The sequence below is a fragment of the Hemibagrus wyckioides genome, linkage group LG07 (genome assembly GCF_019097595.1).
Source record: "Hemibagrus wyckioides isolate EC202008001 linkage group LG07, SWU_Hwy_1.0, whole genome shotgun sequence".
NCBI classification, from domain to species: domain Eukaryota; kingdom Metazoa; phylum Chordata; class Actinopteri; order Siluriformes; family Bagridae; genus Hemibagrus; species Hemibagrus wyckioides.
Window position 1 is genome coordinate 32438309 of NC_080716.1, and position 19092 is coordinate 32457400.

General features: G+C 41.4%; 1 protein-coding gene and 5 non-coding genes across 7 annotated transcripts in view; all 6 read left to right on the plus strand.

Annotated features, from left to right (window-relative positions):
- Positions 1 to 1084: 1084 nt before the first annotated feature.
- Positions 1085 to 1167, plus strand: trnal-cag (transfer RNA leucine (anticodon CAG)). Its single transcript has one exon. It is a non-coding gene; the product is annotated as a tRNA-Leu (tRNA).
- A 4794-nt stretch (positions 1168 to 5961) lies between these two features.
- trnal-cag (transfer RNA leucine (anticodon CAG)) lies at positions 5962 to 6044 on the plus strand. Its single transcript has one exon. It is a non-coding gene; the product is annotated as a tRNA-Leu (tRNA).
- A 4340-nt stretch (positions 6045 to 10384) lies between these two features.
- Positions 10385 to 10467, plus strand: trnal-cag (transfer RNA leucine (anticodon CAG)). The gene has a single exon. It is a non-coding gene; the product is annotated as a tRNA-Leu (tRNA).
- A 2821-nt stretch (positions 10468 to 13288) lies between these two features.
- Positions 13289 to 13371, plus strand: trnal-cag (transfer RNA leucine (anticodon CAG)). The gene has a single exon. It is a non-coding gene; the product is annotated as a tRNA-Leu (tRNA).
- A 2600-nt stretch (positions 13372 to 15971) lies between these two features.
- trnal-cag (transfer RNA leucine (anticodon CAG)) lies at positions 15972 to 16054 on the plus strand. Its single transcript has one exon. It is a non-coding gene; the product is annotated as a tRNA-Leu (tRNA).
- Positions 16055 to 18713: 2659 nt separating this feature from the next.
- Positions 18714 to 19092, plus strand: part of tmie (transmembrane inner ear) — a 24625-nt gene continuing 24246 nt past the window's right edge. Inside the window, exon 1 of one of the 2 annotated variants that reach the window (XM_058394144.1) lies at positions 18714 to 19092. This exon is cut by the window's right edge and continues 2 nt beyond it. In XM_058394144.1, the coding sequence (XP_058250127.1) occupies positions 18975 to 19092 (118 nt within the window). In that variant the 5' untranslated portion in view covers positions 18714 to 18974. The other variant, XM_058394143.1, reaches the window with a different exon arrangement.

Genomic DNA, 19092 nt, shown 5'->3' on the forward strand with positions numbered 1-19092 from the left:
TATCAGCTAGCATAGAGTAATCAGATAGCGTAGTATAATCAGCTAGCATAGGGAAATCAACTAGCGTAGTGTAATCAGCTAGCACAGAGTAATCAGATAACGTAGTGTAATCGGCTAGCATAGTATATAGCGTAGTGTAACTGGCTAGCGTAGTGAAATCAGGTAGCGTAGTGAAATCAGCTAACGTAGTGTAATCAGCTAGTATAGTGTAATCAGCTAGTATAGTGTAATCAGATTGCGTAGTATAACCAAGCTGCCACTGTTGGGCCCTTGAGCAAGGCCCTTAACCCTCTCTGCTCCAGGGGTGCTGTATCATGACTGACCCTGCACTCTGACCCCAACCTTCAAGGATGGTATATGCTAAGAAAGAATCGTAGTGTCATCAGCTAGCATAGAATAATCGGCTAGCGTAGTGAAATTAGTTAGCAAAGTGTAATTAGATAGCGTAATGTAATCAGCTAACATAGTGAAATCAGGTAGCATAGTATAATCACGTAGTGTAGTGTAATCAGGTAGCGTAGTGATATCAGGTAGCGTATTGTAATCAGCTAGCATAGTGATATCAGCTAGCATAGAGTAATCAGATAGCGCAGTATAATCAGCTAGCATAGGGAAATCAACTAGCGTAGTGTAATCAGCTAGCATAGAGTAATCAGATAGCATAGTGTAATCGGCTAGCGTAGTATAATCGGCTAGCATAGTATATAGTGTAGTGTAACTGGCTAGCGTAGTGAAATCAGGTAGCGTAGTGAAATCAGCTAACGTAGTATAATCAGCTAGTATAGTGTAATCATCTAGCATAGTGGTATCAGCTACCGTAGTGTAATCAGCTGGCATAGTGTAATCAGCTAGCATATTTTAATCAGCTAACATTGTGTAATCAGCTAGTATAGTGTAATCAGCTAGTATAGTGTAATCAGCTAGCATAGTGATATCAGCTAGCATAATGTAATCAGATCACGTAGTATAATCAGCTAGCGTAGTATAAGCAGCTAGCGTAATGAAATCAGCTAGAATAGTGCAGTCAGCTAGCAATGTGTCGTCAGATAGCGTAGTGTAATCGGCTAGCAGAGTTATGTAATGTGTCAGGATGGCCGAGCGGTCTAAGGCGCTGCGTTCAGGTCGCAGTCTCCCCTGGAGGCGTGGGTTCGAATCCCACTTCTGACAGTATATGTTTTAAGGGGCGGTGGTGGCTCAAGTGGTTAATGCTCTGGGTCGTTCCCTGGAAGATCGGGGGTTCCAGCCCCAGCACCACCAAGTTGCCACTGTTGGGCCCTTGAGCAAGGCCCTTAACCCTCTCTGCTCCAGGGGTGCTGTATCATGACTGACCCTGCGCTCTGACCCCAACCTTCAAGGATGGTATATGCTAACAAAGAATTGTAGTGTCATCAGCTAGCATAGAATAATCGGCTAGCGTAGTGAAATTAGTTAGCAAAGTGTAATTAGATAGCGTAATGTAATCAGCTAACATAGTGAAATCAGGTAGCATAGTATAATCACGTAGTGTAGTGTAATCAGGTAGCGTAGTGATATCAGCTAGCATAGAGTATTCAGATAGCGCAGTATAATCAGCTAGCATAGGGAAATCAACTAGCGTAGTGTAATCAGCTAGCATAGAGTAATCAGATAGCATAGTGTAATTGGCTAGCGTAGTATAATCGGCTAGCATAGTATATAGTGTAGTGTAACTGGCTAGCGTAGTGAAATCAGGTAGCGTAGTGAAATCAGCTAACGTAGTATAATCAGCTAGTATAGTGTAATCATCTAGCGTAGTGGTATCAGCTACCGTAGTGTAATCAGCTGGCATAGTGTAATCAGCTAGCATATTTTAATCAGCTAACATTGTGTAATCAGCTAGTATAGTGTAATCAGCTAGTATAGTGTAATCAGCAGCGTAGTGTAATCAGCTAGCATAGAGTAATCGGCTAGCGTAGTATACAGCTTTGTGTAACTGGCTAACGTAGTGAAATCAGCTAGTATAGTGTAATCATCTAGCGTAGTGGTATCAGCTACTGTAGTGTAATCAGCTGGCATAGTGTAATCAGCTAGCATATTGTAATCAGCTAACATAGGGAAATCAACTAGCGTAGTGTAATCAGCTAGTATAGTGTAATCAGCTACCATAATGTAATCAGCTAGCGTAGTGTAATCAGCTAGCATAGTGTAATCAGATCACGTAGTATAATCAGCTAGCATAGTGTAATCAGCTAGCATAGAGTAATCAGATAGCGTAGTATAAGCAGCTAGCGTAATGAAATCAGCTAAAATTGTGCAGTCAGCTAGCAAAGTCTCTTCAGCTAGCATAGAATAATAGGATAGCATAGTGAAATCAGCTAGCATAGTGTAATCAGATAGCGTAGTGTAATCGGCTAGCATAGTATAATCAGCTAGCATGGTGTCTTCGGCTATCGTAGTGTAACTGGCTAGCGTAGTGAAATCAGGTAGCGTAGTGTAATCAGCTAGCATAGAGTAATCGGCTAGCGTAGTGAAATCAGCTAACGTAGTTTAATCAGCTAGTATAGTGTAATCATCTAGCATAGTGGTATCAGCTACAGTAGTGTAATCAGCTAGCCTAGGGAAATCAACTAGCGTAGTATAATCGGCTAGCATAGTATATAGCGTAGTGTAACTGGCTAAATCAGCTAACGTAGTTTAATCAGCTAGTATAGTGTAATCATCTAGCATAGTGGTATCAGCTACAGTAGTGTAATCAGCTAACATTGTGTAATCAGCTAGTATAGTGTAATCAGCTACCATAGTGTAATCAGCTAGCGTAATGTAATCAGCTAGCATAATGTAATCAGATCGTGTAGTATAATCAGCTAGCATAGTGTAATCAGCTAGCATAGAGTAATCAGATAGCGTAGTATAAGCAGCCAGCGTAGTGAAATCAGCTAAAATAGTGCAGTCAGCTAGCAGTGTCATCAGCTAGCATAGGATAATAGGCTAGCATAGTGTAATCAGCTAGCATAGAATAGCACTCATAGAGTGAAATCAGCTAGCAAAGTGTAATCAAATAGCGTAGTGTAATCGGCTAGCATAGTATAATCGGCTAGCATAGTATAATCAGCTAGCATGGTGTCGTCGGCTATCGTAGTGTAACTGGCTAGCGTAGTGAAATCAGGTAGCGTAGTGTAATCAGCTAGCATAGTGATATCAGGTAGCATAGTGTATTCAGCTAGCGTAATCAAATAGCGTAGTATAATTAGCTAACATAGGGACATCAACTAGCGTAGTGTAATCAGCTAGCATAGAGTAATCGGCTAGCGTAGTATACAGCTTTGTGTAACTGGCTAACGTAGTGAAATCAGCTAGTATAGTGTAATCATCTAGCGTAGTGGTATCAGCTACTGTAGTGTAATCAGCTGGCATAGTGTAATCAGCTAGCATATTGTAATCAGCTAACATAGGGAAATCAACTAGCGTAGTGTAATCAGCTAGTATAGTGTAATCAGCTACCATAGTGTAATCAGCTAGCATAGTGTAATCAGCTAGCATAGTGTAATCAGATCACGTAGTATAATCAGCTAGCATAGTGTAATCAGCTAGCATAGAGTAATCAGATAGCGTAGTATAAGCAGCTAGCGTAGTGAAATCAGCTAAAATAGTGCAGTCAGCTAGCATAGTCTAATCAGCTAGCATAGAATAATCGGCTAGCATAGTATATAGCGTAGTGTAACTGGCTAGCGAAGTGAAATCAGATAGCGTAGTATAAGCAGCCAGCGTAGTGAAATCAGCTAAAATAGTGCAGTCAGCTAGCATAGTCTAATCAGCTAGCATAGAATAATTGGCTAGCATAGTGAAATCAGCTAGCATAGAATAATAGGATAGCATAGTGAAATCAGCTAGCATAGTGTAATCGGCTAGCATAGTATAATCAGCTAGCATAGTATAATCAGCTAGCATGGTGTCTTCGGCTATCGTAGTGTAACTGGCTAGCGTAGTGAAATCAGGTAGCGTAATGTAATCAGCTAGCGCAGTGATATCAGGTAGCATAGTGTAATCAGCTAGCATAGAGTAATCGGCTAGCGTAGTATACAGCGTAGTGTAACTGGCTAGCATAGTGAAATCAGCTAACGTAGTTTAATCAGCTAGTATAGTGTAATCATCTAGCATAGTGGTATCAGCTACAGTAGTGTAATCAGCTAACATTGTGTAATCAGCTAGTATAGTGTAATCAGCTACCATAGTGTAATCAGCTAGCGTAATGTAATCAGCTAGCATAATGTAATCAGATCGTGTAGTATAATCAGCTAGCATAGTGTAATCAGCTAGCATAGAGTAATCAGATAGCGTAGTATAAGCAGCCAGCGTAGTGAAATCAGCTAAAATAGTGCAGTCAGCTAGCAAAGTGTCATCAGCTAGCATAGGATAATAGGCTAGCATAGTGTAATCAGCTAGCATAGAATAATTGGCTAGCGTAGTGAAATCAGCTAGCATATTGTAATCAGCTAACGTAGTGTAATCAACTAACATTGTGTAATCAGCTAGTATAGTGTAATCAGCTAGTATAGTGTAATCAGCTAGCGTAGTGTAATCAGCTAGCATAGTGTAATCAGATCACGTAGTATAATCAGCTAGCATAGTGTAATCAGCTAGCATAGAGTAATCAGATAGCATAGTATAAGCAGCTAGCGTAATGAAATCAGCTAAAATTGTGCAGTCAGCTAGCAAAGTCTCTTCAGCTAGCATAGAATAATAGGATAGCATAGTGAAATCAGCTAGCGCAGTGTAATCAGATAGCGTAGTGTAATCGGCTAGCATAGTATAATCAGCTAGCATAGTATAATCAGCTAGCATGGTGTCTTCAGCTATCGTTGTGTAACTGGCTAGCGTAGTGAAATCAGGTAGCGTAGTGTAATCAGCTAGCGCAGTGATATCAGGTAGCATAGTGTAATCAGCTAGCGTAGTGATATCAGCTAGCATAGAGTAATCAGATAGCGTAGTATAATCAGCTAGCATAGGGAAATCAACTAGTGTAGTGTAATCAGCTAGCACAGAGTAATCAGATAACGTAGTGTAATCAGCTAGCATAGTATATAGCGTAGTGTAACTGGCTAGCGTAGTGAAATCAGGTAGCGTAGTGAAATCAGCTAACGTAGTATAATCAGCTAGTATAGTGTAATCAGCTCGTATAGTGTAATCAGATTGCGTAGTATAACCTAGCTGCCACTGTTGGGCCCTTGAGCAAGGCCCTTAACCCTCTCTGCTCCAGGGGTGCTGTATCATGACTGACCCTGCACTCTGACCCCAACCTTCAAGGATGGTATATGCTAAGAAAGAATCGTAGTGTCATCAGCTAGCATAGAATAATCGGCTAGCGTAGTGAAATTAGTTAGCAAAGTGTAATTAGATAGCGTAATGTAATCAGCTAACATAGTGAAATCAGGTAGCATAGTATAATCACGTAGTGTAGTGTAATCAGGTAGCGTAGTGATATCAGGTAGCGTATTGTAATCAGCTAGCATAGTGATATCAGCTAGCATAGAGTAATCAGATAGCGCAGTATAATCCGCTAGCATAGGGAAATCAACTAGCGTAGTGTAATCAGCTAGCACAGAGTAATCAGATAGCATAGTGTAATCGGCTAGCGTAGTATAATGGGCTAGCATAGTATATAGTGTAGTGTAACTGGCTAGCGTAGTGAAATCAGCTAATGTAGTATAATCAGCTAGTATAGTGTAATCATCTAGCGTAGTGGTATCAGCTACCGTAGTGTAATCAGCTGGCATAGTGTAATCAGCTAGCATATTTTAATCAGCTAACATTGTGTAATCAGCTAGTATAGTGTAATCAGCTAGCATAGTGATATCAGCTAGCATAATGTAATCAGATCACGTAGTATAATCAGCTAGCGTAGTATAAGCAGCTAGCGTAATGAAATCAGCTAGAATAATGCAGTCAGCTAGCAATGTGTCGTCAGATAGCGTAGTGTAATCGGCTAGCAGAGTTATGTAATGTGTCAGGATGGCCGAGCGGTCTAAGGCGCTGCGTTCAGGTCGCAGTCTCCCCTGGAGGCGTGGGTTCGAATCCCACTTCTGACAGTATATGTTTTAAGGGGCGGTGGTGGCTCAAGTGGTTAATGCTCTGGGTCGTTCCCTGGAAGATCGGGGGTTCCAGCCCCAGCACCACCAAGTTGCCACTGTTGGGCCCTTGAGCAAGGCCCTTAACCCTCTCTGCTCCAGGGGTGCTGTATCATGACTGACCCTGCGCTCTGACCCCAACCTTCAAGGATGGGATATGTGAAGAAAGAATCCTAGTGTAATCGGATAGTGTAGTGTAATCAGCTAGCCTAGGGAAATCAACTAGCGTAGTACAAACGGCTAGCATAGTATATAGCGTAGTGTAACTGGCTAAATCAGCTAACGTAGTTTAATCAGCTAGTATAGTGTAATCATCTAGCATAGTGGTATCAGCTAACATTGTGTAATCAGCTAGTATAGTGTAATCAGCTAGCATAATGTAATCAGATCGTGTAGTATAATCAGCTAGCATAGTGTAATCAGCTAGCATAGAGTAATCAGATAGCGTAGTAAAATCAGCTAAAATAGTGCAGTCAGCTAGCAAAGTGTCATCAGCTAGCATAGGATAATAGGCTAGCATAGTGTAATCAGCTAGCATAGAATAGCACTCATAGAGTGAAATCAGCTAGCAAAGTGTAATCAAATGGCGTAGTGTAATCGGCTAGCATAGTATAATCGGCTAGCATAGTATAATCAGCTAGCATGGTGTCATCGGCTATCGTAGTGTAACTGGCTAGCGTAGTGAAATCAGGTAGCGTAGTGTAATCAGCTAGCATAGTGATATCAGGTAGCATAGTGTATTCAGCTAGCGTAATCAAATAGCGTAGTACAATTAGCTAGCATAGGGACATCAACTAGCGTAGTGTAATCAGCTAGCATAGAGTAATCGGCTAGCGTAGTATACAGCTTTGTGTAACTGGCTAACGTAGTGAAATCAGCTAGTATAGTGTAATCATCTAGCGTAGTGGTATCAGCTACTGTAGTGTAATCAGCTGGCATAGTGTAATCAGCTAGCATATTGTAATCAGCTAACATAGGGAAATCAACTAGCGTAGTGTAATCAGCTAGTATAGTGTAATCAGCTACCATAGTGTAATCAGCTAGCATAGTGTAATCAGCTAGCATAGTGTAATCAGATCACGTAGTATAATCAGCTAGCATAGTGTAATCAGCTAGCATAGAGTAATCAGATAGCGTAGTATAAGCAGCTAGCGTAATGAAATCAGCTAAAATTGTGCAGTCAGCTAGCAAAGTCTCTTCAGCTAGCATAGAATAATAGGATAGCATAGTGAAATCAGCTAGCATAGTGTAATCAGATAGCGTAGTGTAATCGGCTAGCATAGTATAATCAGCTAGCATGGTGTCTTCGGCTATCGTAGTGTAACTGGCTAGCGTAGTGATATCAGGTAGCGTAGTGTAATCAGCTAGCATAGAGTAATCGGCTAGCGTAGTGAAATCAGCTAACGTAGTTTAATCAGCTAGTATAGTGTAGTCATCTAGCATAGTGGTATCAGCTACAGTAGTGTAATCAACTAACATTGTGTAATCAGCTAGTATAGTGTAATCAGCTACCATAGTGTAATCAGCTAGCATAGTGTAATCAGCTAGCATAGAGTAATCAGATAGCGTAGTATAAGCAGCTAGCGTAATGAAATCAGCTAAAATTGTGCAGTCAGCTAGCAAAGTCTCTTCAGCTAGCATAGAATAATAGGATAGCATAGTGAAATCAGCTAGCGCAGTGTAATCAGATAGCGTAGTGTAATCGGCTAGCATAGTATAATCAGCTAGCATGGTGTCTTCGGCTATCGTAGTGTAACTGGCTAGCGTAGTGAAATCAGGTAGCGTAGTGTAATCAGCTAGCATAGAGTAATCGGCTAGCGTAGTGAAATCAGCTAACGTAGTTTAATCAGCTAGTATAGTGTAATCATCTAGCATAGTGGTATCAGCTACAGTAGTGTAATCAACTAACATTGTGTAATCAGCTAGCATAGTGTAATCAGCTAGCATAGAGTAATCAGATAGCGTAGTATAAGCAGCTAGCGTAATGAAATCAGCTAAAATTGTGCAGTCAGCTAGCAAAGTCTCTTCAGCTAGCATAGAATAATAGGATAGCATAGTGAAATCAGCTAGCGCAGTGTAATCAGATAGCGTAGTGTAATCGGCTAGCATAGTATAATCAGCTAGCATGGTGTCTTCAGCTATCGTTGTGTAACTGGCTAGCGTAGTGAAATCAGGTAGCGTAGTGTAATCAGCTAGCGCAGTGATATCAGGTAGCATAGTGTAATCAGCTAGCGTAGTGATATCAGCTAGCATAGAGTAATCAGATAGCGTAGTATAATCAGCTAGCATAGGGAAATCAACTAGTGTAGTGTAATCAGCTAGCACAGAGTAATCAGATAATGTAGTGTAATCGGCTAGCATAGTATATAGCGTAGTGTAACTGGCTAGCGCAGTGAAATCAGGTAGCGTAGTGAAATCAGCTAACGTAGTATAATCAGCTAGTATAGTGTAATCAGCTAGTATAGTGTAATCAGATTGCGTAGTATAACCAAGCTGCCACTGTTGGGCCCTTGAGCAAGGCCCTTAACCCTCTCTGCTCCAGGGGTGCTGTATCATGACTGACCCTGCGCTCTGACCCCAACCTTCAAGGATGGTATATGCTAAGAAAGAATTGTAGTGTCATCAGCTAGCATAGAATAATCGGCTAGCGTAGTGAAATTAGTTAGCAAAGTGTAATTAGATAGCGTAATGTAATCAGCTAACATAGTGAAATCAGGTAGCATAGTATAATCACGTAGTGTAGTGTAATCAGGTAGCGTAGTGATATCAGCTAGCATAGAGTATTCAGATAGCGCAGTATAATCAGCTAGCATAGGGAAATCAACTAGCGTAGTGTAATCAGCTAGCATAGAGTAATCAGATAGCATAGTGTAATTGGCTAGCGTAGTATAATCGGCTAGCATAGTATATAGTGTAGTGTAACTGGCTAGCGTAGTGAAATCAGGTAGCGTAGTGAAATCAGCTAACGTAGTATAATCAGCTAGTATAGTGTAATCATCTAGCGTAGTGGTATCAGCTACCGTAGTGTAATCAGCTGGCATAGTGTAATCAGCTAGCATATTTTAATCAGCTAACATTGTGTAATCAGCTAGTATAGTGTAATCAGCTAGTATAGTGTAATCAGCAGCGTAGTGTAATCAGCTAGCATAGAGTAATCGGCTAGCGTAGTATACAGCTTTGTGTAACTGGCTAACGTAGTGAAATCAGCTAGTATAGTGTAATCATCTAGCGTAGTGGTATCAGCTACTGTAGTGTAATCAGCTGGCATAGTGTAATCAGCTAGCATATTGTAATCAGCTAACATAGGGAAATCAACTAGCGTAGTGTAATCAGCTAGTATAGTGTAATCAGCTACCATAGTGTAATCAGCTAGCGTAGTGTAATCAGCTAGCATAGTGTAATCAGATCACGTAGTATAATCAGCTAGCATAGTGTAATCAGCTAGCATAGAGTAATCAGATAGCGTAGTATAAGCAGCTAGCGTAATGAAATCAGCTAAAATTGTGCAGTCAGCTAGCAAAGTCTCTTCAGCTAGCATAGAATAATAGGATAGCATAGTGAAATCAGCTAGCATAGTGTAATCAGATAGCGTAGTGTAATCGGCTAGCATAGTATAATCAGCTAGCATGGTGTCTTCGGCTATCGTAGTGTAACTGGCTAGCGTAGTGAAATCAGGTAGCGTAGTGTAATCAGCTAGCATAGAGTAATCGGCTAGCGTAGTGAAATCAGCTAACGTAGTTTAATCAGCTAGTATAGTGTAATCATCTAGCATAGTGGTATCAGCTACAGTAGTGTAATCAACTAACATTGTGTAATCAGCTAGTATAGTGTAATCAGCTAGTATAGTGTAATCAGCTACCATAGTGTAATCAGCTAGCGTAGTGTAATCAGCTAGCATAGTGTAATCAGCTAGCGTAGTGTAATCAGCTAGCATAGTATATAGTGTAGTGTAACTGGCTAGCGTAGTGAAATCAGGTAGCGTAGTGAAATCAGCTAACGTAGTATAATCAGCTAGTATAGTGTAATCATCTAGCGTAGTGGTATCAGCTACCGTAGTGTAATCAGCTGGCATAGTGTAATCAGCTAGCATATTTTAATCAGCTAACATTGTGTAATCAGCTAGTATAGTGTAATCAGCTAGCATAGTGATATCAGCTAGCATAATGTAATCAGATCACGTAGTATAATCAGCTAGCGTAGTATAAGCAGCTAGCGTAATGAAATCAGCTAGAATAGTGCAGTCAGCTAGCAATGTGTCGTCAGATAGCGTAGTGTAATCGGCTAGCAGAGTTATGTAATGTGTCAGGATGGCCGAGCGGTCTAAGGCGCTGCGTTCAGGTCGCAGTCTCCCCTGGAGGCGTGGGTTCGAATCCCACTTCTGACAGTATATGTTTTAAGGGGCGGTGGTGGCTCAAGTGGTTAATGCTCTGGGTCGTTCCCTGGAAGATCGGGGGTTCCAGCCCCAGCACCACCAAGTTGCCACTGTTGGGCCCTTGAGCAAGGCCCTTAACCCTCTCTGCTCCAGGGGTGCTGTATCATGACTGACCCTGCACTCTGACCCCAACCTTCAAGGATGGTATATGCTAAGAAAGAATCGTAGTGTCATCAGCTAGCATAGAATAATCGGCTAGCGTAGTGAAATTAGTTAGCAAAGTGTAATTAGATAGCGTAATGTAATCAGCTAACATAGTGAAATCAGGTAGCATAGTATAATCACGTAGTGTAGTGTAATCAGGTAGCGTAGTGATATCAGCTAGCATAGAGTAATCAGATAGCGCAGTATAATCAGCTAGCATAGGGAAATCAACTAGCATAGTGTAATCAGCTAGCATAGAGTAATCAGATAGCATAGTGTAATTGGCTAGCGTAGTATAATCGGCTAGCATAGTATATAGTGTAGTGTAACTGGCTAGCGTAGTGAAATCAGGTAGCGTAGTGAAATCAGCTAACGTAGTATAATCAGCTAGTATAGTGTAATCATCTAGCGTAGTGGTATCAGCTACCGTAGTGTAATCAGCTGGCATAGTGTAATCAGCTAGCATATTTTAATCAGCTAACATTGTGTAATCAGCTAGTATAGTGTAATCAGCTAGTATAGTGTAATCAGCTAGCATAATGTAATCAGATCGTGTAGTATAATCAGCTAGCATAGTGATATCAGCTAGCATAGAGTAATCAGATAGCGCAGTATAATCAGCTAACATAGGGAAATCAACTAGCGTAGTGTAATCAGCTAGCATAGAGTAATCAGATAGCATAGTGTAATCGGCTAGCATAGTATATAGTGTAGTGTAACTGGCTAGCGTAGAGAAATCAGGTAGCGTAGTGAAATCAGCTAACGTAGTATAATCAGCTAGTATAGTGTAATCATCTAGCGCAGTGGTATCAGCTACCGTAGTGTAATCAGCTGGCATAGTGTAATCAGCTAGCATATTTTAATCAGCTAACATTGTGTAATCAGCTAGTATAGTGTAATCAGCTAGTATAGTGTAATCAGCTAGCGTAGTGTAATCAGCTAGCATAATGTAATCAGATAGCGTAGTATAATCAGCTAGCGTAGTGTAATCAGCTAGCGTAATGAAATCAGCTAGTATAGTGTAATCAGCTACCATAGTGTAATCAGCTAGCATAATGTAATCAGATCGTGTAGTATAATCAGCTAGCATAGTTATATCAGCTAGCATAGAGTAATCAGATAGCGCAGTATAATCAGCTAACATAGGGAAATCAACTAGCGTAGTGTAATCAGCTAGCATAGAGTAATCAGATAGCATAGTGTAATCGGCTAGCGTAGTATAATCGGCTAGCATAGTATATAGTGTAGTGTAACTGGCTAGCGTAGAGAAATCAGGTAGCGTAGTGTAATCAGCTAGCGCAGTGATATCAGGTAGCATAGTGTAATCAGCTAGCATAGAGTAATCGGCTAGCGTAGTGAAATCAGCTAACGTAGTTTAATCAGCTAGTATAGTGTAATCATCTAGCATAGTGGTATCAGCTACAGTAGTGTAATCAGCTAACATTGTGTAATCAGCTAGTATAGTGTAATCAGCTACCATAGTGTAATCAGCTAGCATAGTGTAATCAGCTAGCGTAGTATAAGCAGCTAGCGTAATGAAATCAGCTAAAATTGTGCAGTCAGCTAGCAAAGTCTCTTCAGCTAGCATAGAATAATAGGATAGCATAGTGAAATCAGCTAGCGCAGTGTAATCAGATAGCGTAGTGTAATCGGCTAGCATAGTATAATCAGCTAGCATAGTATAATCAGCTAGCATGGTGTCTTCAGCTATCGTTGTGTAACTGGCTAGCGTAGTGAAATCAGGTAGCGTAGTGTAATCAGCTAGCGCAGTGATATCAGGTAGCATAGTGTAATCAGCTAGCGTAGTGATATCAGCTAGCATAGAGTAATCAGATAGCGTAGTATAATCAGCTAGCATAGGGAAATCAACTAGTGTAGTGTTATCAGCTAGCACAGAGTAATCAGATAACGTAGTGTAATCAGCTAGCATAGTATATAGCGTAGTGTAACTGGCTAGCGTAGTGAAATCAGGTAGCGTAGTGAAATCAGCTAACGTAGTATAATCAGCTAGTATAGTGTAATCAGCTAGTATAGTGTAATCAGATTGCGTAGTATAACCAAGCTGCCACTGTTGGGCCCTTGAGCAAGGCCCTTAACCCTCTCTGCTCCAGGGGTGCTGTATCATGACTGACCCTGCACTCTGACCCCAACCTTCAAGGATGGTATATGCTAAGAAAGAATCGTAGTGTCATCAGCTAGCATAGAATAATCGGCTAGCGTAGTGAAATTAGTTAGCAAAGTGTAATTAGATAGCGTAATGTAATCAGCTAACATAGTGAAATCAGGTAGCATAGTATAATCACGTAGTGTAGTGTAATCAGGTAGCGTAGTGATATCAGGTAGCGTATTGTAATCAGCTAGCATAGTGATATCAGCTAGCATAGAGTAATCAGATAGCGCAGTATAATCAGCTAGCATATTTTAATCAGCTAACATTGTGTAATCAGCTAGTATAGTGTAATCAGCTAGCATAGTGATATCAGCTAGCATAATGTAATCAGATCACGTAGTATAATCAGCTAGCGTAGTATAAGCAGCTAGCGTAATGAAATCAGCTAGAATAGTGCAGTCAGCTAGCAATGTGTCGTCAGATAGCGTAGTGTAATCGGCTAGCAGAGTTATGTAATGTGTCAGGATGGCCGAGCGGTCTAAGGCGCTGCGTTCAGGTCGCAGTCTCCCCTGGAGGCGTGGGTTCGAATCCCACTTCTGACAGTATATGTTTTAAGGGGCGGTGGTGGCTCAAGTGGTTAATGCTCTGGGTCGTTCCCTGGAAGATCGGGGGTTCCAGCCCCAGCACCACCAAGTTGCCACTGTTGGGCCCTTGAGCAAGGCCCTTAACCCTCTCTGCTCCAGGGGTGCTGTATCATGACTGACCCTGCACTCTGACCCCAACCTTCAAGGATGGGATATGTGAAGAAAGAATCCTAGTGTAATCGGATAGTGTAGTGTAATCAGCTAGCCTAGGGAAATCAACTAGCGTAGTATAATCGGCTAGCATAGTATATAGCGTAGTGTAAGTGGCTAGCGAAGTGAAATCAGATAGCGTAGTATAAGCAGCCAGCGTAGTGAAATCAGCTAAAATAGTGCAATCAGCTAGCATAGAATAATATGCTAGCATAGTCTAATCAGCTAGCATAGAATAATTGGCTAGCATAGTGAAATCAGCTAGCATAGAATAATAGGATAGCATAGTGAAATCAGCTAGCATAGTATAATCAGCTAGCATGGTGTCTTCGGCTATCGTAGTGTAACTGGCTAGCGTAGTGAAATCAGGTAGCGTAATGTAATCAGCTAGCGCAGTGATATCAGGTAGCATAGTGTAATCAGCTAGCATAGAGTAATCGGATAGCGTAGTATACAGCGTAGTGTAACTGGCTAGCATAGTGAAATCAGCTAACGTAGTTTAATCAGCTAGTATAGTGTAATCATCTAGCATAGTGGTATCAGCTATAGTAGTGTAATCAGCTAACATTGTGTAAACAGCTAGTATAGTCTAATCAGCTACCATAGTGTAATCAGCTAGCGTAATGTAATCAGCTAGCATAATGTAATCAGATCGTGTAGTATAATCAGCTAGCATAGTGTAATCAGCTAGCATAGAGTAATCAGATAGCGTAGTATAAGCAGCCAGCGTAGTGAAATCAGCTAAAATAGTGCAGTCAGCTAGCAAAGTGTCATCAGCTAGCATAGGATAATAGGCTAGCATAGTGTAATCAGCTAGCACAGAATAATTGGCTAGCGTAGTGAAATCAGCTAGCAAAGTGTAATCAAATAGCGTAGTGTAATCGGCTAGCATAGTATAATCGGCTAGCATAGTATAATCAGCTAGCATATTGTAATCAGCTAACGTAGTGTAATCAACTAACATTGTGTAATCAGCTAGTATAGTGTAATCAGCTAGCGTAGTGTAATCAGCTAGCATAGTGTAATCAGATCACGTAGTATAATCAGCTAGCATAGTGTAATCAGCTAGCATAGAGTAATCAGATAGCATAGTATAAGCAGCTAGCGTAATGAAATCAGCTAAAATTGTGCAGTCAGCTAGCAAAGTCTCTTCAGCTAGCATAGAATAATAGGATAGCATAGTGAAATCAGCTAGCGCAGTGTAATCAGATAGCGTAGTGTAATCGGCTAGCATAGTATAATCAGCTAGCATAGTATAATCAGCTAGCATGGTGTCTTCAGCTATCGTTGTGTAACTGGCTAGCGTAGTGAAATCAGGTAGCGTAGTGTAATCAGCTAGCGCAGTGATATCAGGTAGCATAGTGTAATCAGCTAGCGTAGTGATATCAGCTAGCATAGAGTAATCAGATAGCGTAGTATAATCAGCTAGCATAGGGAAATCAACTAGCATAGTGTAATCAGCTAGCACAGAGTAATCAGATAACGTAGTGTAATCGGCTAGCATAGTATATAGCGTAGTGTAACTGGCTAGCGTAGTGAAATCAGGTAGCGTAGTGAAATCAGCTAACGTAGTATAATCAGCTAGTATAGTGTAATCAGCTAGTATAGTGTAATCAGCTAGTATAGTGTAATCAGCTAGTATAGTGTAATCAGATTGCGTAGTATAACCAAGCTGCCACTGTTGGGCCCTTGAGCAAGGCCCTTAACCCTCTCTGCTCCAGGGGTGCTGTATCATGACTGACCCTGCACTCTGACCCCAACCTTCAAGGATGGTATATGCTAAGAAAGAATCGTAGTGTCATCAGCTAGCATAGAATAATCGGCTAGCGTAGTGAAATTAGTTAGCAAAGTGTAATTAGATAGCGTAATGTAATCAGCTAACATAGTGAAATCAGGTAGCATAGTATAATCACGTAGTGTAATCAGGTAGCGTAGTGATATCAGGTAGCGTATTGTAATCAGCTAGCATAGTGATATCAGCTAGCATAGAGTAATCAGATAGCATAGTGTAATCGGCTAGCGTAGTATAATCGGCTAGCATAGTATATAGTGTAGTGTAACTGGCTAGCGTAGTGAAATCAGGTAGCGTAGTGAAATCAGCTAACGTAGTATAATCAGCTAGTATAGTGTAATCATCTAGCGTAGTGGTATCAGCTACCGTAGTGTAATCAGCTGGCATAGTGTAATCAGCTAGCATATTTTAATCAGCTAACATTGTGTAATCAGCTAGTATAGTGTAATCAGCTAGTATAGTGTAATCAGCTAGCATAGTGATATCAGCTAGTATAGTGTAATCAGCTAGCATAGTATAAGCAGCTAGCGTAATGAAATCAGCTAGAATAGTGCAGTCAGCTAGCAATGTGTCGTCAGATAGCGTAGTGTAATCGGCTAGCAAATTTATGTAATGTGTCAGGATGGCCGAGCGGTCTAAGGCGCTGCGTTCAGGTCGCAGTCTCCCCTGGAGGCGTGGGTTCGAATCCCACTTCTGACAGTATATGTTTTAAGGGGCGGTGGTGGCTCAAGTGGTTAATGCTCTGGGTCGTTCCCTGGAAGATCGGGGGTTCCAGCCCCAGCACCACCAAGTTGCCACTGTTGGGCCCTTGAGCAAGGCCCTTAACCCTCTCTGCTCCAGGGGTGCTGTATCATGACTGACCCTGCCACTTCCCCCCCACTGACCCCAACCTTCAAGGATGGGATATGTGAAGAAAGAATCCTAGTGTAATCGGATAGTGTAGTGTAATCAGCTAGCCTAGGGAAATCAACTAGCGTAGTATAAACGGCTAGCATAGTATATAGCGTAGTGTAACTGGCTAAATCAGCTAGTATAGTGTAATCATCTAGCATAGTGGTATCAGCTACAGTAGTGTAATCAGCTAGCGTAATGTAATCAGCTAGCATAATGTAATCAGATCGTGTAGTATAATCAGCTAGCATAGTGTAATCAGCTAGCATAGAGTAATCAGATAGCGTAGTATAAGCAGCTAGCGTAATGAAATCAGCTAAAATTGTGCAGTCAGCTAGCAAAGTGTCATCAGCTAGCATAGGATAATAGGCTAGCATAGTGTAATCAGCTAGCATAGAATAGCACTCATAGAGTGAAATCAGCTAGCAAAGTGTAATCAAATAGCGTAGTGTAATCGGCTAGCATAGTATAATCGGCTAGCATAGTATAATCAGCTAGCATGGTGTCGTCGGCTATCGTAGTGTAACTGGCTAGCATAGTGAAATCAGGTAGCGTAGTGTAATCAGCTAGCATAGTGATATCAGGTAGCATAGTGTATTCAGCTAGCGTAATCAAATAGCGTAGTATAATTAGCTAGCATAGGGACATCAACTAGCGTAGTGTAATCAGCTAGCATAGAGTAATCGGCTAGCGTAGTATACAGCTTTGTGTAACTGGCTAACGTAGTGAAATCAGCTAGTATAGTGTAATCATCTAGCGTAGTGGTATCAGCTACTGTAGTGTAATCAGCTGGCATAGTGTAATCAGCTAGCATAGTGTAATCAGATCACGTAGTATAATAAGCTAGCATAGTGTAATCAGCTAGCATAGAGTAATCAGATAGCGTAGTATAAGCAGCTAGCGTAATGAAATCAGCTAAAATTGTGCAGTCAGCTAGCAAAGTCTCTTCAGCTAGCATAGAATAATAGGATAGCATAGTGAAATCAGCTAGCATAGTGTAATCAGATAGCGTAGTGTAATCGGCTAGCATAGTATAATCAGCTAGCATGGTGTCTTCGGCTATCGTAGTGTAACTGGCTAGCGTAGTGAAATCAGGTAGCGTAGTGTAATCAGCTAGCATAGAGTAATCGGCTAGCGTAGTGAAATCAGCTAACGTAGTTTAATCAGCTAGTATAGTGTAATCATCTAGCATAGTGGTATCAGCTACAGTAGTGTAATCAACTAACATTGTGTAATCAGCTAGTATAGTGTAATCAGCTACCATAGTGTAATCAGCTAGCATAGAGTAATCAGATAGCGTAGTATAAGCAGCTAGCGTAATGAAATCAGCTAAAATTGTGCAGTCAGCTAGCAAAGTCTCTTCAGCTAGCATAGAATAATAGGATAGCATAGTGAAATCAGCTAGCGCAGTGTAATCAGATAGCGTAGTGTAATCGGCTAGCATAGTATAATCAGCTAGCATAGTATAATCAGCTAGCATGGTGTCTTCAGCTATCGTTGTGTAACTGGCTAGCGTAGTGAAATCAGGTAGCGTAGTGTAATCAGCTAGCGCAGTGATATCAGGTAGCATAGTGTAATCAGCTAGCGTAGTGATATCAGCTAGCATAGAGTAATCAGATAGCGTAGTATAATCAGCTAGCATAGGGAAATCAACTAGTGTAGTGTAATCAGCTAGCACAGAGTAATCAGATAACGTAGTGTAATCGGCTAGCATAGTATATAGCGTAGTGTAACTGGCTAGCGTAGTGAAATCAGCTAACGTAGTATAATCAGCTAGTATAGTGTAATCAGCTAGTATAGTGTAATCAGATTGCGTAGTATAACCCTCTCTGGTTGGGTCATGACCCCATGCTCTGACCCCAACCTTCAAGGATGGGATATGTGAAGAAAGAATTTCACTGTGCTGTATTTGTATGTGACAAATAAAGCTGTCTAGTGTAATCAGCTAGCGTAGTGTCATCGGCTAAAATAGTGTAGTCAGCTAGCATAGAATAATCAGATAGCGTAGTGAAATCAGGTAGTGTAGTGTAATTAGCTAACATACTGTAATCAGTTAGCGTAGTGATATCAGCTAGCGTTGTGTAATCAGCTAGTATAGCGTAATCGGCTAGTGTAGTGAAATCAGCTAGCATATTGAATCGGCTAGAGTAGTGAGAGACTGATTATCAGAGGTTTCAGGTTCTCCAGAAGAGCTCTCCAAATGTATTTCTAGAATGTTCTGAATGTTTCCTGGAGGTTCAGGTCATCATTCACTAAAGCGTGGCGTTTAGAAGGTTCTAGATCGGAGGTTCTCCAGAGTCCATTCTATTTAATTAAAGGAATAAAAGAAAGATCCCTGAGTGTGACAGATAATACCCAAGAACACACAATCTGAACATGTCACCTGACACCTCCCTCGTCCTTCTGCTCCATCCCTCCATCCAGCCCAGCCCCTCCTCCACCCTGCCGTAAAACTCCCACAATCCCCTGCGGCACAGGCTGTAAACGACACCAGGCCGTTAATTAATTAAAGGCCATTCGGGAGCAGGCTGGCTGCGGCACTCCGGGATCTCGTCTGTGAGGAAGAACAGAAAGAGCAGGAGGTGGAGGAGAGGACGAGTGAAAAAAAGGAGAAGAAAAGAAGAAAAGAGAATAAAGGAGAGGAGGACGTGAGGCACTATCACCCTGACGGACTATCCATCAACCTGCTGCTGCAGAGGAGAGAGAGACAGAGGGAGAGAGGGAGAGAATGGCGATGGACTGGCCTACTCATCCTCCCCCGGCGCTGGTTCCAGCTGTGGTCAGTGCTGGAGCGGTTCTGGTTTCTCATTACGTCTTCAACGCTGCTGCCCAAGTCCCTGATCCAG